Below are 23,337 nucleotides of genomic sequence, written 5' to 3' on the forward strand. Positions count from 1 at the left end.
GCAATTTTTCTGGAAATCTGTTTACACTCCCACACTATCCAGTCAGAACTGAAGAAGCTTCTTGGATGAGAAGTGAAATGGAAGGATGAAAGGCTGAGTCAACCTTGAGCCTATTGAGATTCAATCTGCCAAAATGCTGGCAGATGGTGATCAGCAGAAGTAGTTTGTAGTACTGCACCCTAACCACTGTGCCACCAAAGCTCTTGTTATGTTTGGCTCCTTTTCTAGACACATATGATCTGTTTCTGCCTGTTTGTTGATTTGTGGTTTAAAGTATGGGGCTCCTAGATTTAGTTAGAGTTTGGCAATGTTTGAATTGTATGAATAAATACAAAAAGAATATTTGCATTTATTTCTGAACACTGCTGAGAATTCTACTTTGTGAGTCACTTTGTAAATTTAAGTCACCACAAATTTGGCACACTCGATATCTGGATTTTCTCCTAATCCTTGGACATTTTGTCCAACTACAAAAGCTTTGTGGCTAACCAACAAAAGAAATAATAAAATAAACTGCCTACTGACTGTAAATATAAAGACACTCTTTTTCCTACTGGTGTATCACACACTACCCTATCTGGGTCTAGGCTGTGGAAGTTCTTGCTCTGTCCTAAGCTGCCAATATTTTTCTAGGACTTCTTCTGAAGGTCGGAGATTTCCCTACTGCTACTGCAATGGGTACATTTCCTTGCAGCCAGACTGGGCTCTTAGCCTGTATGCTCCTCCTGCCGCTGCTGTCCTCATCTGAAGTTCAAAGTAAGTAAAGTGGACTCTGGGAAGCTTGCCTTCGGTTTTTAAAAGAAAGGGGGCTGACTGGTGTCCAAGTAACAATTGTTTCTTGAGAGAGAACTTAGACTTCCTCAAGTCATGGTCCTGCTGGGTTTTTTTGTTTTTGTTTTTTTGTTTTTTAAAAAAACTCTTTTGTGCTTTCCAAGGCCTTTCGGAAGGCAGGTCTAACATTGCTTGAAATTTCATCCATTCTGTCACTACTCAATTCCTTCCAGTGTGGATAGTTTTAAAATGGTGTTCTCTTGTGCTAAATAATTGTTTTATTTCTATGCTGGTCCTGTCAAGATAACTCAGTTCTCATCGTTTTGAAGATGGACCCATGTTGACAACTCCAGTGCAGAATTACACACCAGATGTGATTTCTGAATACGGTGTGAAGTCTTTTGAGGATGGACAAATGGGGCCAGGTTAACACAGGCACAGACCTAATTATTTATTGTTTTTAAAAATAGAACTTCCTTCTCATAGGCTTATCTATTTCTATGGCACTATATCTCATTGCCTGTTTCTGCTTCTGCTTGTTCTAGTAATTCTATTAGTTTTATGAGTATTCTTGATCAGCCACCCTAGTCTAAGGAGAAGGGCAGCATAAAAATCAAATAAATAAATAAATAAATCAACACTCCTGGCACTCCAGAAACCTCATCGTACAAAGGTCCCACAGAGTTGGCCTTTTCCGGGTCCCGTCGACTAAACAATGTCATTTGGCGGGACCCAGGAGAAGAGCCTTCTCTGTGGTGGCCCCGACCCTCTGGAACCAGCTCCCCCCAGATATCAGAATTGCCCCCACCCTCCTTGCCTTTTGCAAGCTCCTTAAAAACCACCTCTGTTGTCAGGCATGGGGGAATTGAAAATTTTTTCTCCCTTCCCCCTAGGCTTATAGAATTTATACATGGTATGTTTGTTGGTATGATTGGTCTCTTAAATTGGGGTTTTTTAGATTACTTTTTAATATTAGATTTGTTACATTGTTTTTTATTGTTGTTAGCCGCCCCGAGTCTTCGGAGAGGACGGCATACAAATCTAAATAAACTAAACTAACTAAACAAAACTCATCATACAAAGGCATATCAATGGGAATTCTTTAGTGTCATGCCATTATAGCATAATGGCTATAACAGAAAGGGAGATGGAAAAGTGTTAGATTACTTTCAAACAATTTTAACTGTTTAAGTACCCAATTCTTTTTGCAATCTTTTATATGTGTGCTATAGTTCTAACAAGTAGGATTTTTATTTCCATCTACTGAGAGCACTGTCCTTGATAATTGCAGAAAAACACAGAAATGGTTCATAGAGCAAATTATAATTTTTACTCAGCGCAGCAATTATGAGACATATCACATTATGAATTCATCATACAAAAGCCCAGTTCTTTTGAGAAATCTACTGTGCTTGGAAAATTGATGGGGAAATAGGAAGAGCCAGTAGCCAGGTGGATAGATCTGAATGTAACAATAATTAATGTTCCATTCAGAGACTTTAAAGGTCAAATTGAAATTAGATCAGTCTGAAGAGTATATAATCATCTGGATTTTTGAAATTGACACCACTTTTATGGCACCTGGCATTGGTATCCTTCAGTCTCAAAAGACTATGGCACCTAATCAATCAATTATATATCAATATAATATCATGCTTCAACTGAGACTTCTTTCTTTAAAAAAATAAAATAAACCATAGTACTCATGTTGGAAGTAAGGGAGCCAGGTTGTGTCCAAACATATTTCATGATGTTGCATAGTAGCCAAGATCTTGAAAGACATTCTTTGGCTTCTACCTAAGTGATTTGTTCACTTGACTTTTTTTCTAGTGGTAATTTTTTGTATGGATAGACTGCAAACACCAACTGAAGTTTAAGAGGCTAAAGTCCTGTTTGAAAACATGAACCTGAACTCTGGGGGGAAAAAACCTGGGCATTATTTATTTGTGTTGATTTAAAAGATGTTAAGTCATTGTGAAGGGATATTTGCCAACAGCATAGGCTCTACATTTAGAGGAGGCAACATCTACAAAATTTATATATAGAACAACCATGGTCTGGCAGATCTGGCATCAATAGTAATAGTATCTAGTAATCAGTCATTGCAAGTAATGTTTGCTTAATGACAATAATTGAAATTTATTTATTAATTCGATTTCTATGCTGCCCAATTCCAGTGGGACTCAAGCAGCATGTTTGAAAGGTACAACATCATGTGAGTGTGCCAAAAGACCTTGGAATACTAATATCAAATGACTTAAGTGACAAAGCCCACTGCAACAATATCACCAAAAAGGCTTCTAGAATTGTCAACCTGATCCTACGTAGCTTCTGCTCCGGCAATCTCACACTACTCATCAGACCTTACAAAACTTTCGCCAGACCCATCCTTGAATACAGCTCATCTGTCTGGAACCCACGCAGCATTTCGGACATCAACACCCTCGAAAATGTCCAACGATATTTCACCAGAAAAGCCCTTCACTCCTCCACTTGAAAGAGAATACCCTACGAAACTAGACTTACAATCCTGGGTCTAGAAAGCCTAGAACTACGATGCCTTAAACATGATCTAAGTATTGCCCACAAGATCATATGCTGCAACAGCCTGCCTGTCAACGACTACTTCAGCTTCAACCGCAATAACACAAGAGCACGCAACAGGTTCAAACTTAATATCAACCGCTCCAAACTTGACTGTAAAAAATATGACTTTAGCAACTGAGTTGTCGAAGCGTGGAACTCGTTACCGGACTTCGTGGTGTCAATTCCCAACCCCCAACATTTTTCCCTTAGACTATCCATGATTGACCTCACCAGGTTCCTTAGAGGTCAGTAAGGGGCGAGCATAAGTGCACTAGTGTGCCTTCTGTCCGCTGTCCAATTGTCTCTCCTATATTTTATATATCTTTTCTCCCATTCATATATCCTTTCCTCTACTCTTCATTGATGTATTCTATTCTATTTTCTTCTATCCTTTCCCTGATATTTACTACTACATGTTTTTATTCTCTTTAACTTTCAATTTGTATTGGACAAAATAAATAAATAAAATAAATTTACAACTGCAGTTGCAGCAGTTTTTATGGAAGCAAAATTTGGCTTTCAAGAAGAATATTGACTCTCTGAAACGTTGGTGTTGATGTTGCAGAAATAAAATCTAGTGGAGTTGGGAAAACATTAAATTAAGACAAACACATAAAATAATAATTTTAAAAATAAACTCCTGATAATATTATGGACAGTCAATAAATCAAACAAACAAAGAGACAATCAATTAAATCAACTCAGAGTTCTTACCTGAGACATATATGACCAGGCTTGAACTTCAAATAAATTGTGTGATGAAGTAGCTCTCTAAAGAAGGCTTTAATGCTGGGAACAGTGGAAGAAAAAAGAAGAAGAGGAGGATGACTAGCAAAAATGTGAGCAGACTCATTTGCAGTGATGATCAGTATGTCATTAGAAGACCTGAAAGTTAGAGACAGATCATCATGGAGGAAATTTGGTTAAGTTTTAATGAACAATTGGGCTTCAGTACTTCTTTTCTTTATTTCACATTTTCCTTATTTCTGCTTATTTACAGGTAAGTGCCAAACTCCAGTTCTGCCTCCCAATTCTTCACCAAGAGGAGGAGGAAATCTAGCAAATACCTATCCAGTTGGAACTGTCCTGCGCTTACAGTGTGACCCAGGTTATATATTTGTATCTGGAAAATTTCGCTCTATGACATGTCTTGAAACTAATAAGTGGTCAGAGCTTCCTACACTTTGTCAAAGTGAGTACCTTTTGTCAACTACTATGAGGTATTGCCTGGCTAATATGTTTTATGTATGGTATGACTGAGTTGTCTGATTATTTTAATGATATGGGTTTTTAGATGTCTTTTTTAAGTATTGGATTTGTTACAATGTTTATCACTGTTGTGAGCCATTCCAAGTCTCGCCGGAGAGGGGTGGCATACAAATATTATTATTATTATTATTATTATTATTATTATTATTATTATTATTATTATTATTATTTGTTCTGCCGGAGTCTCTGGTAGGAGCCTCCCAAAAATTCAAAGGTACAAATTTCAGACACACACACGTTTGAAAATTCAAAACAATGTTCTTTATCACAAAATTCAAAATAAACTAAGCACTCTTTTTGTATTGCAAAGAGCACTCGTCCCAAAACAACCTAGTAGTTTGTACGAGTCCCTTATCAGTTCGTAAGTACTTAGCTTGCAGCTGTGAAGAAAGTCACAGCCCTTCTTCTTCCACAAAGTAAAAGACACTTTGCTCTGCTTTGGTTTCAAAGTGGTGAAAAGTCAACAAACAGCAAGACATTCATGAAACACAACAATCAGATAATTCTCCACAACGGCCAAACCCACACGCTGCTATTTATAGCAGCAGCACTAATTACCGCAGCCCCACCCAACCACAGGTGGCCTCATTTACTTTTGTAATAATCCTTTAGTTGTTGCTTCCTATGCATCACTCTACGCATGTGTGGATGTGTCATTAATTCTTGTTCAAAAGTCAGAGATGATAGAGATGATTGATCTCCTCCTGGAATGTCTGCCAAACTCTCCTCCTCCCTGTCACTCAGGCCTCCTTGGTCAGAGGAGACTTCGTCGGCAGATTCCACTGGGAGCAAAACAGGCCTGCAGCATGTGGATGTCTCCCCCACATTCACCTGCACATTCCTTGGGGCAGGAGCTGGGCCAGAGCTAACCACAACAACAACAATTATTATTATTATTATTATTATTATTATTATTATTATTATTATTATTATTTTGCTGTTATGGAATACAGTGATCCCCCGATCATTGTGAGGGTTCCGTTCCAGGACCCCCCGCAACGAGTGGGTTTTCGCCAAGTAGCGCTGCGGAAGTAAAAACACCATCTGCGCATGCGCAGATGGTGTTTTTACTTCCCAGCAGCGAGGAGCCGAAGATTGGGGTTTCCCCGCCGCCCACGCAAACTCCTCGCTGCTGCCGCGCCCGCCGCGCGGCTTCCCAAATGAAAGGGAAAGCCCCCCCAGGCCGGCTCCGATCCCCCAGGCCGGCTCCAATAGTTTTAAAACAGGCGCGCCGCTTCTCCGCTGACTCCTGGCGAACTTCCCCGCTTTAGGAGTCAGCGGAGAAGCGGCGCGCCTGTTTTAAAAGATCGGAGCCGGCCTGGGGGGGCTTTCCAGCAACCCCCGAGCCCCCAACCTGGGCTCGGGGGTTGCTGGAAAGCCCCCCCAGGCCAGCTCCGATCTTTTAAAACAGGCGCGCGGCTTCTCCGCTGACTTCTAAAGCGGGGAAGTTCGCCAGGAGTCAGCGGAGAAGTGGCGCGCCTGTTTTAAAACGATCGGAGCCAGCCTGGGGGTGTTTTCCAGCAACCCCCAAGCCCCCAACCCGGGCTTGGGGGTTGCTGGAAAGCCCCCCCAGGCCGGCTCCGATCTTTTAAAACAGGCGCGCCGCTTCTCCGCTGACTCCTAAAGCGGGGAAGTTCGCCAGGAGTCAGCGGAGAAGCGACGCGCCTGTTTTAAAAGATTGGAGCCGGCCTGGGGGGGCTTTCCAGCAACCCCCGAGCCCCCAACCCGGGCGAAGGGCGGGCGAGCCGGGCGAAGGGCGGGCGAACGGCGGGTAGCCGGGCGAAGGGCGGGCGAGCAGCGAAGGGCGGGCGAACGGCGGGTGGCCGGGCAAAGGGCGGGCGAGCGGCGAATGGCGGGTGGCCGGGCGAAGGGCGGGCGAACGGCGGGTGAGCGGGTGCTGGGGGGGGCTTCGCCCTCCCGCCAGCAAGAGGGGGAAGACCCAGGGAAGCCGCCCAGCAGCTGATCTGCCCAGCGCCATCTACGCATGCGTGCCCATAGAAAAAAGGGCGCGCATGCGCAGATTGTGTTTTTTACTTCCGGGTTGCAAAATCGCAAATTAGCCCGTTCGCAATGATCGGGAACGCAATAACCGGGGGATCACTGTAATGAAAAAAATCTTCCCTTTTTTAAAAGATATTCTTTGACTCCTTCAGAAAAAGTCCAAGAATTACTTCATAATTTTAGTAGATTTCTCTTGAAATCATTAATAAAATGTATCCTTAGGCTTATTGTTTCTGAAAAAAATGTCCTTCCAAACCTCAACAGAACTTTTTTGTAAATCCAGAAGAAGAAGAAAAATCAATGTCTGTTTATTTCAGCTCCATTTTCTTTATGCTCTGGCATATAGTATACAGTAACAATTTAGGTTTTAAGGAATGCTCACTTAAAAATCATCATCAACTCAGAGTTTTTCAAACCTGCCCAGAAGCCGAGAGGGAAAGAGTGAGAGGGAAGGAGAGAGAGAGGAAGAGAGAGAAACAGATAGAAAAAAGAGAGGAAGGAAAAGAGAAAGAAAAAGAATGGGAATAAGGAAGAGAGAAAGAAAATCAAAATCTAGTTTGAAACTAGCTCAACTATTTAAGTGGCATTTTGATATTGATAGAGTTGCCCTATTATGAGCTCACTGTTATAGACACACAGTACAGTATTTTATTTTGAAATTCTCTGAGGCAAAACAGGGTGGGTTTTTTGTTTGTTTGTTTGTTTGTTTGTTTGTTTGTTTATTTATTTATTTATTTATTATTTCTGTGCCGCTCAGTCTCGAAGGGACTGCCGCTCAGACACTATACTTTTCCACCCACCCCCCAAAAAATTTAGAGGGAACACTGATGTTAGCTCTAAATATTTTCATATGATTTAAGCAAAATAACTTTGGGAAGGGTATTATGCTAATGAAAAGATATAAAAATATATGTAAGAGAAGGAATGGCAAAATTCTGAGGGAAAAATTGAAATAGAGATCAACCTAGAATCCTTTCAGAGCTGCAAGTGAATTAAGTCCAGCCCCCTTGATTGTCATTATCCCTTATTTAACTCTAACCAAGTGCTGATTGTTACTTGAGAAGATTCTTGTGCATAGGCTTTTAGCAATAAATCAGCTTAATTGAATGTTCTAGTGTGGATCTTCTTGTGTGGACTTTTGTGCCTGATAATATGGGTGCCATTCATTTTATGATGGAGATGAGATAATTGTTGAAAACTAATCTTCATGCTATATATGATGTAGACACACCACTGGTAAATCCTTATTGTTTAAATTTTATTATTCTGATGAATTAGAATCTTGTAAGGAAGTTATGAATGAAAGGTGTTCGATAGGGTGTAAACATATATCTACTAAATTAGAAATTTTTCCTCTAGTCTTTATATTGTACTTGGACTTTTGTAAAAAAAAAAAAGTGATTATGAATTCTTAGAAGGAATTTTATACTTTAGAAAATATTGACTTAATGACATTTTTCAACACTTGACCGTCGAATTGCTTTGTGTCAATGGAAAAACACGTTTGAAGAATATGATTCTCCATGGCTTTGATTCAGATCATTATTTAACAACTTAAAAATAATTTTATATTACAAAACTTTAATGATAAGAATATGAAATTGAAATTATAGAAGAGCAATAGATTTTTAAAATTTGAATAGCTACAGGGTTTTATTGTCCATTTTAAGTTTTTAGTTTATCTAGCTTTTTAAAAAAGCCTGTAGGTTATTTTATCGTTCTGTATTATGGATATATAATTATTATTGATATAAGATCTTTCTTTTTATATACAGTATATATAATTTTTATTGATTTTTTTATAATAATAGTAAAGCATTCACACAACACATAACAGTGTGCTCAATGCCCAACAACATTCAACATTCACCAAACAACATTCATAACCCTCCACCAGAATGGGGGCATATTTTCTATATACCATTTTAACTTAAGAGCAATATATCTATTTACATATTATAAAGTAATTCTAATTTATTCTTTGCACGTTGGTATCAGATTCTACTAACCACATATCCTCTTACCTTGTCCCATCATCCCACCAGTTCCCACAGATTAGTTTCATTGGCTGAATTCATCCTCTTATCCATAATCTCAAGCTGAATATGATCCACTATGTACTGATACCAGTTTTGTATTGTCCATTTTGTCGCATCCTTCCAGCCTAGGACTATTACCGTCTGAGCACTTTCTATCACTGCTTCTTTTATTTCCCTAAGTTCTTCCATATCATCCCCTTTGACTAATACTGCCATTGCCTTTGTAATTGTCTATCGTATATTTAACATCCTATTAATATCCTCTTGCACTTCTTTCCAAAGTTTTTGCACTACCGGGCATTCCCAAATCATATGCATAAACACTCCCTTATCTTGACACCCATGCCAACAATTATTCTTAACATTCTGCTAGAAGTATGCAAGTTGAACAGGTGTGTGATACCACTTATGTAGTATTTTCCTTCTCATTTCTCTAACCCTTATATTCTTGATTTTCTTTATATTCTTTACTATATTCTTCATCTCTTGCACATCTACTTGTAATTCACTTTACCACCATTTAGTCAATCCTTGGATCACACACCGATCTGCCTGCAATAACATCTTATATATATTGCTTGCGCCTTGGTGCCATCACTTTTTTCTCTTATTATTTTCTCTAATTCTATTTCTTTCCATTTTTTTTAGAAAAAAATTATTTACAAATATAATACAAGGTACATAGAAATACATACATGCATTTATTTGTAGCCATCTTCCCTAGCCCAGCCACCATTCTATACAATTTCTACTTACCGAAGCTGCCCCAAGTCTTCGGAGAGGGGTGGCATACATTATTATTATTATTATTGTTATTATTATTATTATTATTACTACTACTACTACTATTGCTATTATTATTATTGTTGTTGTTGTTGTTATTATTATTATTATTATTATTATTATTATTATTATTATTATTATCCTCCTATCCTTCTGGTATAACTGTTCTATCCTAGTTATCCCTTTTCCCTTCAACTCTCCTATTACCCTATTTAAATTTGTTTCATTATCTGTTTATTATATATAACAATGACATTTTTTATTTGTATAATCCTAGTTTCCCCTGCCATTTTTTCCAAATTTCCACAGTCCATTTCAAAGGACCTATTAGTTTATCTATATCGCTCTTATTCCACCTTATAAATATTAATTTTCTATTCTGTATCCCATTCATCCCTTCTTCCAAGTTCACCTATTTATTTTTGAATAGTTGAAACTCAATTAATCTTTCCATTTGAAACACATCTCTATACAGCTCCAAGCTAGGGTTTCTGCATCCACCATCTTTTTCATTAGCTATTAACTATTTTTTCCTTACTCTCGATCTTTTATCTTCTTCAACCCAATAATTAAGTTTTTTGTTCCAATCCCTTAACTTTGCTACTGATATACCACCTGGCACTACCTGAAACAGATACATCATCTTGGGAACTGTCATCATTTTTAATGCTCTTATTTTGGCCATTCTCCTTGACCCTTTCTCTTTCCAAGTCCTCATCTGTTTTAACATTTTCCTCCATATCTGTCTATAGTTTACCTCCACAATTTTCCCTGGATTGCTCAATTACCAAACTCCCAAGTATTTCATTTTCTTTATTATTATTATTATTATTATTATTATTATTATTATTATTATTAATTAGATTTGTATGCTGCCCCTCTCCAAAGACTCGGAGTTGGGACTTTAGTCCCAACTTCAGACATAAGATCTTTCAACAGAATTTAAGTCTAATATGCACAGAGAATATTTGAAAGACTTTGACTCAATAGAACACCCAGCTCTTTTTCCAATCCACTCAGCTGCTTTATAAACTACTTCAGGCTGTTTTGTATGAACACACAGGTTGGAATAGCTTATCAAGCAGCTCTGCCTAGCAAAACAACTGATACAATAAAAAATGGAGAAATATAAAGAATAATAGAATTTCTAGGCTTCTATGTTTATTTTATTGTAAGAATCAAAAGGATAATGCATGATAATATTTCTGTTTTACTCCTTTAGGAAGACGATGCCCTATTCCGGATATAGAAAATGGCAATATAGAATCTGGAGGTGACTTACTGCTTGGAGATAAAATAACCCTTGCTTGCAATCATGGGTAAATTAGAGAATGTTTGTTGAAGTAGCTTATAAAAATATATTTAGGGACAACTGATAAACAGTATTATATCATTAAATATTGATAGTAAAAATCACAATTGTGAACTATGTATTATCACTATTTGTATTTCTTCTTTAAGATACAAACCTTTCTAAAGTAACTTAAAATTAAAACAGTTTGACTGGTGAAAGTATTTAAGGCAATCTTAATATATAACTCAGTAATATTCTGATGTAATGGCTGAAATTGGTGAAGTGGGAGTTCTTGATGCTCTTGCTGAAAATATAAAGTGACTAGGCATCCCGTTTTTGGCAGGACAGTCCCAATTTTTAATAATTTGTTCCGCGTTCCACAGGGTTTTTTAAAAAAGTCCCGATTTTCCTTTCTCTGGACTGCCCACAGTGAATAAAGTGCTTCCTTTCTCTGGGCGCTGGGAGAGGGAATAAACTCCCAGCACCCACAGAAAGGAAACACTTTAGGACCAAAAAAATATGAATAATAATGGTAAAACCCTGGGTATTTCTACAACCCCCCATATTTTTTACACATTACAGACAGCCAAGTATCAAATGCGTCCCCCAGAATATACAGGACATAATTTGCAAATACAACAAGAACAATGAAGTGCTTTAATTTCTTAGGAAGGGGGATACCACTTCCTGTGCTTTCTGCATCACATTTGAATCGAATTTAACCATCTTCTGCTTCCAGGCCTCTCTGGGAAATGTAGTTTTTAAAGGTTCTCCCACTGCCATGCTCAGAGATGTAGCTCTGCGAACATTAGGTTCTCCTGATAGGACACTGTTTCCCGGCAGCCTTTTCTGCACACGCCATTCAAAGCGGTTTGAGTGCGATTGTTCGGCAAGTGCTCTTGTTCAGTTGGTTTGAGTACTCTTGGCACCAGGTTTTGAAAGCAGAGGTGGCTGTACTTAGCAGGCGTTTTGAGATTTCTCCAGCAGGCATACTCTAGTATGGATTCCAATATTTACAAGGCCTTCAGCCTGACTTCTCTATTAATATTGAGTGCAGCAATGGTGACTACCGAGAGGAGAAAAGCAATTTACTTTTGGAAGGGTCTTTTGCCTCCTTCTGTAGCCTGTTGCTTTGCTAGCTGAGGAATTCTGGGAGTTAAAGTCCATCCCCCCCCCCCCCCCGCCAATGGTGTCCCGCTTTATTGAAGTTATTATAAAAGTAGCTATTTGGTAAAAGAATGGAGAGAGAATACTTACTGTATAGCCACAAACAACAGCTGCACAGCACTGGCTCAAACAAGTGAGTTTCCTCAAAAGGCCCAATTTTAAGTTTGAAACTGAAATAGATAGAGAAGGTTTCTACTGTGCTGGCATCCTCAGACATTCTTTATATATGTGACTTCCTAAATCTTAATATCAGATTGTAAAATAGGGAGAGAGTGGCCAGGATGTTATAAAGCTTTGACACTGACTTGAAGATGAACGTTTCTTGAATACAACACCTATCAAGTTCTCCTTATATTCTTCTACAGATTCTTACTAGGCAAATGTGGACAAGAATATTATGAGTGGTGTTTTATATTTCAGTACATCATAATATAATTGGTTTTCATTGGAATAATTTTGTTGTATGGTTCCAGCCTGTTGTGGCTTATTTTTAGACATTGAAATTGAACACTCCATGGTAAAATAGTCTGCATAGTTTTAATAATTCATTTACTTTTTTTTTAAGGTATACACTGATAGGTTCTTCCACTCTACGGTGTGTTTTAAGTTTTGGCAAAGTTGATTGGAATAGACGACTTCCATATTGCAAAAGTAAGATGATACTTTATTTAAGCTTATTAGGCTTCTTTTTGGTGTTTTTATGTTTAACTTCCTAATAGCAAAAGTTCAGCCTGCCTAGTCTTCAGTATAATTATTCTGCCTGCTTACAAATATTTAGGAAATGCCTAACTGAATCATGTCAACATAATTTATCTACTGTAGTTTTTCCTCCATTATCTGAGTGGTATGGTATACATATCCAAAATTACTAAACCAGGTGAAAATTACAAAATAAAAATAAAAGCAGTGACAAAAGTATAGCAACATCCAATACTGCAAGTAATGTGAATCACATTGATCAAGCAAACATTTCATTGCAAGAGAGAACAACATGTAATATTCCAATTCACAAGAACTGCAGGGACAGCCAAGTGTTCATAGTTGAGGCATTCTCATCTTCTGGGGAAAATGCTTCTCCAAACAAGAATGGAATCAGATCTCATGACTAAACAATTGGAGTTCCATTTCTGAAGGTACCCAGGTCATGAGCTATATGAAGCTTTAATGATGATAATCTATTGCATGTCAGGTCTCAGAGTAGTGGTGTTATATTGCCAAAATGCGATACACCCATAACTAGATGCACCCATAAACAAAGATTCATTCAATAACATTCATGCCAGCAGAGCCATGTTTTCACACCCTTTTGGATGGCCAGAAGGGTGGGGCAGTATGAGTCTCTGGGGGTAGTTGGTTCCATAGAGCTGGAGCCACCACAGAGAAGGACTTCCCACATGACCCCACCAATCGGCATTGTCTGGCCGACGGGACCAGGAGAAGGCTGACTCTGTGGTCCCTGATTGGTCGCTGGGAGTTTCGTGGCAGAAGACAGTCCCATAAATAGTCTGGTCTGATGCCATGTAGGGCTTTATAGGAAATAACCAACATCTTAAATTGCGTCCGGAGACCAATCGGTAGCCAGTAAAGATCGCAATGGAGTTATGTGGGGGTACCTAGGTACACACACACAATAGGTTGTGCAGATGCATTTTGGACTAGTTGTAATTGCCAAAAGCTCTTTAAGGGTAGTTCCATGTAGAGCGCATTGCAATAATTGAGCGCAAAATGGTAAGGGCATGAGTGACTGTGAGGAGATTATCCCAATCCAAATAGGGTTGCAACAGGTGTACTAGATGGACCTATGCGAAGGTCCCCCCTAGCCATAGCCAAGTGGTGTTGCTCTAGCCTCAGCTGTGGAGCTAGGAGAATCCCCAAGTTGCAGATGTGCTGCGTCCCCCACCCAGAATCATGAATGGACAAATGGAACAGCCCTTGGGAGGCAACACCCACAGCCATTCAGTCTTGTCAGGGTTGAGTTTGAACCTGTTCACCTCACAGTCTCCAAGCACTGACTTCTGCTTCACTAAATTGGCATGGGGTAGAAATATAAAGCTGAGTGTCATCAGCATACTGTTGGAACCTCACCCCTTTTGATTCATCAAGCTCTCTAATCTAGTGGGTTCTACTCACAGTAAAGCAAATGCAGGTATATCTTTTTAATGGTATAGTTGATTGCACTAACTGCTTAAATTGGGTTAGATGGAATTACATAGAAGAAACATAGAAGACTGATGGCAGAAAAAGACCTCATGGTCCATCTAGTCTGCCCTTATACTATTTCCTGTATTTTATCTTACAATGGATATATGTTTATCCCAGGCATGTTTAAATTCAGTTACTGTGGATTTACCAACCACGTCTGCTGGAAGTTTGTTCCAAGGATCTACTACTCTTTCAGTGAAATAATATTTTCTCACGTTGCTTTTGATCTTTCCCCCAACTAACTTCAGATTGTGTCCCCTTGTTCTTGTGTTCACTTTCCTATTAAAAACACTTCCCTCCTGAACCTTATTTAACCCTTTAACATATTTAAATGTTTCGATCATGTCCCCCCTTTTCCTTCTGTCCTCTAGACTATACAGATTGAGTTCATTAAGTCTTTTCTGATACATTTTATACATGAGCAGTGGTATCCAGAATCCCACTTTCTCCAGTGTTACAAGAAGTCTCTGTTTCATAACCAGCCACTTAGTGGCTGATCAAAGTTATATAGACTCCACAAAAGCTACCTAGGAAGCTGTTTCAATATTACAGCCATAACAGTACCCTCACAGCCATTCATCCTTGCAATCAACCTCAGGAATTCTGCAGTACCCCTGCCTATGACCCCTCCTCCAATGCCTCCCTGGTCCTCCAGATCCCACAGGTCCCAATCCTATTCCCACATGACCCTCAGCCATTATGCACTTACCTTTTCAAGATCTCTGGACCTCATACTGTTGAGTTAGGAAAGGCCACATGTCCCTGGGTTGCTCCCAAAAGTGTTCATCATTTTCAGTGCTTGCTTCATCATAAAATGGGATGCTTTGTTGAAGAATTTGGAAGCCACCCTATGCTGTGTTTGTTTGATCCTGGTTTAACATTTTAACAATTATTGCAAAGGATCTAGGAATCATTGGAGGTAATCAGGTGAAATTTGGCTAAATCAGATTAGGGGGGATTAGCATAATCTGGAGTGATAAACCTTCATTTAATAGCTCTTCTACAATTTTTTACCCAGCCCCCAATGTGGTTGATGTGATCACTATTCTCATATGAAGTATGGACTTTTTTGCATTCTGTTAAGAGATGGATAACTCTACATTACTTCCAGAGGAAGAAAGTATCATTTTTAGTTTAAATTTATACATGGAAGAGATCCTAATGAGCAAGGCAACTTTGATAATAAGATTATGAAGACGCCTCACCCAGGAGCTGGAAAACAGATATTTGTTTGATTTGAATATTATCCATGGCATTAGAAAAGTGACTTCAGTATTCTGGTTGATATTAGAAAGCATTCCAAATATGTGCATTTCTTTGATGGTTTGAAGTAATTAATTCAAGCAGCTAAACATTTACAGTATACTATGTATTATTTTAAATCAAGATGCATTGCAATTCTAGCCTAGCTGAATCACTGTTGATTTTCTTCTCCAGGTATTTCTTGTACCACCCCTCCTTCAATTGTCAATGGAGATTATTTTAGCTATTCAGATGAATTCAACGTATACACCGTAATAACATATCGGTGTGATGCTGGTTACACCCTTATTGGAGAATCATCAATTGCATGTACAGTTGCAGAAAATGGTATAGATGGAAAGTGGCATTCACCTCCACCCGAATGCAAAAGTAATGGAATTTATGTTATTTTCCTTACTTTCTGTCTGTAAATTTACTGATTTTGTGTTTTTCCCCCTTTTTTATTTTCTCACCAATCACAGTACAATTTTAAGTACCAACAACTTCAAATTGTTTAAATACATCAATAATTCAATTTTAAAAATTATGGTATACAAATCCAATTTAATTTTGACATCTGGATAATAAATAGCTGCTCAAATTTCTTATATTGTATTAATATGCTATTCGCTAAAACATCTTTTAAGCTGATCCAAATTTTAAATGGCTCAAGTTAATTAGTCTGTAGTATTTCAAATTTCTCCACATCTCTTCCATTTTAATTTTCATATATATTTATTAACCCTTTTTATTAGTAAATGCCCATTAAAAAGGAATTTTAAAAAAATAAAAGGAATTTTTTAAAAAATAAAGGTAAAACCTCCAACACCTTCTAATATACAAATCAAGGGGGGAAAGACCCATTAAAATTTCAATAATTCAAATTATCCATATTGTAAAACCTAATTAGTAATAATGCCTTTGTAGGAATCATAAAAAATGCGTAAGAATTTTTAAAAAATAGAATTTAAAGAGGAAAGAAAAATATGTTAAGATATTCATATTTGGTAATAGAAACATAGAAACATAGAAGACTGACGGCAGAAAAAGACCTCATGGTCCATCTAGTCTGCCCTTATACTATTTCCTGTATTTTATCTTACAATGGATATATGTTTATCCCAGGCATGTTTAAATTCAGTTACTGTGGATTTACCAACCACGTCTGCTGGAAGTTTGTTCCAAGGATCTACTACTCTTTCAGTAAAATAATATTTTCTCATGTTGCCTTTGATCTTTCCCCCAAATGACTCCATTGAATTGGATTGCTAATTGTTAGGAGGATAATAACAATAATTTATACTTTTGTTTTCTACTAATATAGCAATAAAAAACATTGGGTAATATCTTTTAGTCAAATGAGATTTTTACACATGCAAAAATCAATACTGGGAACAACATTCTCCCACAATTAAGTGAAACTATGTAGAAGTTCAGCTGCAATCCTCAGTATATCAGCAGTAGGGCTGGCCTATTCCATGAGATTCAACAACACCACAGGGTTTATAAGTGGATGTATTTAAATTAAATTAAAGTGGGTGTATGTACAAACACTTGCTTTGTTCATAGCCACATAGCACCAGCAGTTCAGTTATAGCTTTGTTGGGAACAATTAACAATACTATTGGAAATAATATTATTAAAGAATGTGGCATAGCTGGTTAATAATATTTCACACGTAGCTTTCAAAAGATTTTTCAAGGGTGATAGAGAAAAGTTGAGGTACAGTATTTATTTTGACTTGTCCTAAACATGATTTTTAAAATAAGGTACAGTATATTCTCCTAAAACTTTATACTACTACTACTACTATTACTACTACTACTATTATTATTATATTATTATTATTATTATTATTATTATTATTATTATTATTATTATTGCCGGAATTGATCTCGATACTCACGGCCTCCCATGAGATGGGTCTTCAAAACTTTGTGAAAGGCCAGGAGGGAGGGGGTGGTACATATCTCTGGAGGGAGTTCATTCCAAAGGGCCGGGGCCGCCACAGAGAAGGTTCTTCCCCTAGGTCCTTCCAGACAATATTGTCTGACCGACAGGACCTGGAGAAGGCCGACTCTGAGGGTCCTAACCGGCTGCTGGGGTACATGAGGCAGAAGACATTCCTGTAGGTAACCTGGTCCTAAGCCATGTAGGTCTTTATAGGTCATAACTAGCACCATATTGGTTCTTTGATATCCCAAATATTTGTTTTATTAGTTCTCAATTGAAGAACTCCAGGATCTTTCTTAAATGCTACATATTATTTATTCACTAGAATTATATTATACCTCTCTTTCAAAACCCCATATATAATATGCTCTCTTATTTTTCCTATAACAACAACAGTCTTGTAAACAGATTCTTCTGAAAGGGGGATTCTGGCTCCAAGTTATGCAGTGAGCTTCTGTGACTTAGAGTGAATCCTTGATCCTAATCTAAAACACTATATTACACTGGCTGGTAGTATTACACTTTTATAATATATGTTATATACTGTATTTGGTTCAATTATTTGAAGCTGCAGGTAAATTATCTTTGTGTCCATTTAATCTTGTTTTATGCAGCTCTTAAAGTAGAGCCATAGTTAGATGATTATACTTTTTGGTCAAAGTTAAGCAAATAATAATTTTCAAGCTTAAAAGTCCAAGGACTGGCAAGATGTTGTCAGTTATATATTTGTTTCCCATTCTGTGACATAAATATTTTTAATTTTTATCTATTAAAATTCTATGCTTCCCATCTTTCCTACAAGGTGACTCTATACTATGTAAATCACAATATTTGTGTGACAATAACTTAATCCATATTTTCTCTTTTGCCCTTCTACTGACCATCAGGGCACCTGGTTATTTGGTGCAAACACTTCCAAATTAAATGCTGCCTTCTTTTCCAGAGGTCAATTGTCTTGGACCAAACATCCCAAATGCGAGATTTCCATATGGATTTCATGCAACATATTCATATAGGCATACCATAAAAATTGAATGCAATCCTGGTTTCACTTTGAGAGGGTCATCAACTCCTCACTGTGATGCTAATAGTGAATGGAATCCTTCTCTTCCACAGTGTGTTAAGAGTAAGTATTTATTTTTTCTTAAACTTTTTAATGAACATCAGTGCGGAATATTAAATTTATAAATTTAAAATTGGGAAATTACGGTTTCAGCTTGGTGTAGTAATGACCCCCCTCAAACCAGCCACCACCCCCACATCTCCTTTTCCCCCTAGCCCCCTAATGGTAAACCTATGGAATGCATCCACAGGTGGGATGTAGAGCCTTCTCTGCAGTCACGGCAGCCGTCGGCCCAGCTCAGCTCTGCTCCGTGCATTTGCGTGCTCCTCCCGCTGGCCAGCTGGTCTTCAGGTCTGCTGTGCATGTGCAGGGGAGCACAGCACATGTGGGGGACATGTGCATGCATTATGCACATGTGGGGGACATGTGCATGCATTTAAGACAGCAGGTCTGCTGTGCATGTGCAGGGGAGCAGAGCACATGTGGGGGACATGTGCATGCATTATGGGTGGGTGAGGTGCATGCAAGGGGGTACTTGCATTGTATTTTGAGGCTTTGCACATGTGTGTGCCTCTCCCATGTCCTGTTGTGGACCTGGAAGGCCTTATGCACCAACCTGGAAGCCAAATGGGGTGCGGGGGTGCTGAGTGCAGTCCTCTGCATCCGATTTTGGGCTTGGAAAGCCTCCTGCACCAAATTGGAAGCAAAAAATAGGTGCATGCATGGGGAATGCATACACATGCATGGAGAGGCAGGGAACATGCATGGAGGCGCACTCATGTTGCATTTGGGGGAAGTGGACAGACATGTTTTGGGCACTCAAAAAGCAAAAAAGGTTAACCCTAGCCCTTCCCAGAGGAAGATAGGACTAAAGGTGAGTCATTTTATTATTGTATTCCTAATTTGCAGTAGTGTAGAAAGGTGCTAGACTGGCTAGAATATCTAAGTATATCCAAAACACTGTAATTCTTATTTAAGAAAGTAGGATTTTGGTTTTTCGGGTGTGTGAACAATGTTGAAATTGTTTAGATAGTATCTGCTAAAATGTTAGAATCCAAGACAATTCTTGAAAGAATTTCTGGTGAAGATGTCTTTAATGACATACCTTTTTAACTATACCTGTATAATATTTAAAAAGATCCTGTTTATGTTAAAGTGAGTTTTCAAAATGTTCAACTCAAATACAGTGGTACCTCCACTCAAGAACTTAATTCATTCCATGACCAGGTTCTTAAATAGAAACATTCTTAATTAGAAGCAATTTTTCCCATAAGAATCAATGTAAAAGCAAATAATGCGTGCAAACCCATTAGGAAAGAAATAAAAGCTTGGAATTTGAGTGAAAGGAGAAGGAGGAAGAAGAGGAGGAGGGCAGTCGCTGCTGAAGAAAGAAGGTGAAGTGAGGGGAATAAAAAAAAATCCAAAACTTTAAGGCTTTAAAAAAAAGAGGGACTCTGAGGCAGCGCCAAGAGAAATGAAAATGCTCCGTTCGCTCTGGGCTGCCCAGAATGAAGGGAGTGTTTCTTTTCTCTGGGCACTGGCAGAGGTTTATTCCCTCTCCAAGCACCCAGAGAAAGGAAAATGCTTTATTCGCTCTAGACTGCCAATGCCTCCTTAAGCGCCACCGAAAGGCTCCTCTGGCAGCCCAGAAAAGCCAGAGATGGCTGGGATTAAAGGGGGAATGGCAAGAAACTGGCTGGGCCTTCATGCCACTCTCAAATTTCCTGGGAATTTTTTCCGGGCTCGGGTTCTTAAGTAGAAAATGGTTCTTAAGTAGAGGCAAAAAAAATCTTGAACACCTGGTTCTTATCTAGAAAAGTTCTTAAGGAGAGGCGTTCTTAAGTAGAGGTACCACTGTATACTGTAGACTACAAATATTGGATGATATTATTACTGTCTGTGGGTATGCCTAAGGTGAGCCAACATTATTTGGAATAAGTGATCTCTCAGAAAACTACATAGGAGTTTATAATCAGCAGTTTTTATATACTGTATAGATATTTACAAATACTGTACCAAAATATAGCAATTTGAATCTCAGCTGCTTACCTTCTAAGGCAGTCCTGGTAAGTAGAATCAGCTGTGTCGTACGAATCAGCTGAGCCAGAAAGAAGGAAATATAAGACAAGATAGTGCAAGGGCAGGTAGATGGAGCCAGCTGATCGTCGGAAGTTTGGAACTACCAATTCGCAATAACTGAAACTTGCAGCAGCCCACTACTGGTTGATAGTCTCTAGAACACAATACTTGTCTATTGGTACATAGCACTCCACTTCTCAAAGCTCAAAGATTGTTTCTTAAGTACAAGAGTGGAAATTGGAGAAGAAAGTATGTAAATATTTCATTTTGGGAATGGAACAATAATAAATTTGAGATAAACCTGACACACTGTCTCAATTAACTCGAGTATATGACATTCCTGATCTCATATGAAATAAAAGATATTTTACTTGTTTGTTTCTTTAGAATTTCAATTTATATGGCTGCAACAATTCAGAAATGCCTAGTGTTTACTTAGAGGAGTGCACTGTGTTGTCCTTCTATGTGATCAAATATTTTATTCCTTTTTTTTTAGATTAAAAAGATCCCTTGAAGATGGTTGGATAAGATTGAGAAAAAAAAACTGGATCTAATTTTGGATTTCCTGCAATTAATTGGACACAGAAAAACAATTGACTGATGATAGTTGCTACAAAACATTCTTTCTTGCAACAAAATAATATTCCAATAAAATATATGCTTTCTAATCCTCAAAGAATATGCTTAGATATGTCACTGGGGGCAATGAGGTTGCACAAATGATCACACTTTTTAAAAAATTGCTGACATAGAAAACAAAATAAATAGTGCATATACCAAATCATGTAATTAAATATTAATGTCAGATTCACAACCTAACCAACATGTTAAGTAGGGGTGGGTTCCAATTGACGCTGTTTCTGAGTGGTCTAACATATGGCAACTCCAAATCTCAACTAGCAAATGCTCTGTCCTACACATTGGGAAGAAGAATCTGAACTCCAAATACGAACTGAATAATCAAATTATCACAGATAATCCTCACTCAGTTAAAGACCTCGGTATACTAATAACAAAAGATTTAAGTGCCAAAGCCCACTGAAACAATATAGCCAAGAAGGCTTCAAGAGATATAAACCTAATCCTACATAGCTTCTGCTCTGGCAATCTCACACTACTTACCAGAGCTTACAAAACTTTTGCCAGACCCATCCTCGAATACAGCTCATCTGTTTGGAACCCATATCGCATCCCAGACATTAACACCCTTGAAAATGGCCAAAGATGCTTCACCAGAAGAGCCCTTCACTCCTTCACTCGAAATAGAATTACCCTACGAGACTAGACTTTCAATCCTGGGCCTAGAAAGCCTAGAACTAAGATGCCTTAAACAAGATCTAAGTATTTCCCACAAGATCATATGCTGCAATGTCCTGCCTGTCGGCGACTACTTCAGCTTCAACCACAACAACACAACAGTACACAACAGATTTAAACTTAATATTAACCGCTCCAAACTTGACTGTAAAAAATACGACTTCAGTAACCGAGTTGTCGAAGTGTGGAACTCATTACCGGACTCCATAGTGTCATCCCTAAACCCCCAACACTTTACCCTTATATTATCTATGGTTGACCTATCCAGATTCCTAAGAGGTCAGTAAGGGGCGAGTACAAGTGCATTAGAGCAGTATTTCCCAACTTTTTTTGAGCCGCGGCACATTATTCATGTTTTCAAAATTCTGGGGAACACTGAACGGGGGGGCGGGGTGGCTAAAGAAAAGTTTGGACAAAAAAATATCTCTTCCTCCATTTCACTCTATTTCTCCCTCCCTCTTTCTCTCTCTTCCTTCCTTTCTTTCTCTCCATCCCTCTTTCTTTCTTTCTTCCTCTCTTTTTTGCTCTCTTTCTCTCTCCCTCCTTCCCTCCCTCTATGTCCCTCCTTCCCCCTTTTTTTCTCTCTCTGTCTTGCTTTTTTTCCCTCTCTTTCTCTTGCTTTCTTTCTCTCTCATTCTCTCTCCCTTCCTTTTTCTCTCTCTCTCTTTCTCTCTCGTTCACCATGCCAGCAACAGAGAGAAAAAGAAAGAGCGAGAGAGAGCCGGAGAGAGAGTGGAGTGCGCAGCAGCCATCAGCCTCCTCGCCCTCCCAGACGTCCCCAGCGCCCGGCCTCGCGCCGCCTCCCGTTAGCCCGGCCGACTTTTCCCTGCTGCCGTTTTCTCTTCATGGCGCAAAGCCACACAGTCCCGGACTCCCGGATCGCTCGCTTCTCCGGCCAGCGCAGCGCTTTCCTGGGCAGATGGCTTTGCTGACCGGAGAAGCGAGTGATCCGGGAGTCCAGGACTGTGTGGCTTTGCGCCATGAAGAGAAAACGGCAGGAGGGAAAAGTCGGCCATTTTCTCTTCATGGCGCAAAGCCACACAGTCCCGGACTCCTGGATTGCTCGCCCCAAGGCAGGAGGCAGCGGCGGAGGAGAGGGGGGCGGAACGCGCCCCAAGGCTTGAGGTGGCGGCAGCGGCGGAGGAGGAGAGTGGGCGGATTGGGCGGGCAATGGGGCAGGGCGGAGAAGCCAGGGGCGCGTTTGGCCGGAGGCACCGTGGGGAGGCAGGGGCAGCCGCGGCTCCCTTTACTCCTACTGCCGCACCTCCCTGCCCCTGCCTCCTTTTTCCCGCCTTCCTTCTTTGGGGCCCAGCAGGAGAACGCTGGATACGGCGGTCTGGCACCGGCAGCGCCCCGACCAGCTGGAGCTTCCTAGGGGCGCCGCGGCACACCTGACGGTGTCTCGCGGCACACTAGTGTGCCGCGGCACACCGGTTGGGAAACACTGCATTAGAGTGCACTTGTCTTATTGCTCTCCTATATCTCCTACTCCTTTCTTCTATTCCTATATCTCTTCTTCTATTCTTTCATTGATATGTTCTATTACTATATCTTCTTTTCTATTATTTCTT

General features: G+C 39.2%; 1 protein-coding gene across 1 annotated transcript; it reads left to right on the forward strand.

Annotated features, from left to right (window-relative positions):
* The first annotated feature begins 541 nt into the window (after positions 1–541).
* Positions 542–21,128, forward strand: LOC139164024 (zona pellucida sperm-binding protein 3 receptor-like). Its single transcript, XM_070745590.1, has 7 exons — positions 542–756; positions 4,358–4,549; positions 10,672–10,768; positions 12,476–12,561; positions 15,550–15,744; positions 18,251–18,433; positions 20,946–21,128. Exons 1-7 carry the CDS (start codon positions 675–677, stop codon positions 20,948–20,950), a joined length of 840 nt encoding a protein of 279 aa, XP_070601691.1. The 5' UTR covers positions 542–674; the 3' UTR covers positions 20,951–21,128.
* Positions 21,129–23,337: the final 2,209 nt, after the last annotated feature.

This window comes from Erythrolamprus reginae, chromosome 3 (assembly GCF_031021105.1).
Source record: "Erythrolamprus reginae isolate rEryReg1 chromosome 3, rEryReg1.hap1, whole genome shotgun sequence".
NCBI classification, from domain to species: domain Eukaryota; kingdom Metazoa; phylum Chordata; class Lepidosauria; order Squamata; family Dipsadidae; genus Erythrolamprus; species Erythrolamprus reginae.

Coding starts and splice junctions, on each gene's coding strand:
- LOC139164024 (XM_070745590.1), top strand. CDS start 675: ATGGGTACATTTCCTTGCAGCCAGACTGGGCTCTTAGCCTGTATGCTC. Junction 10,769..12,475: donor ACCCTTGCTTGCAATCATGG/GTAAATTAGAGA, acceptor TTTTTTTTTAAG/GTATACACTGATAGGTTCTT. Junction 12,562..15,549: donor ACGACTTCCATATTGCAAAA/GTAAGATGATAC, acceptor TTTCTTCTCCAG/GTATTTCTTGTACCACCCCT.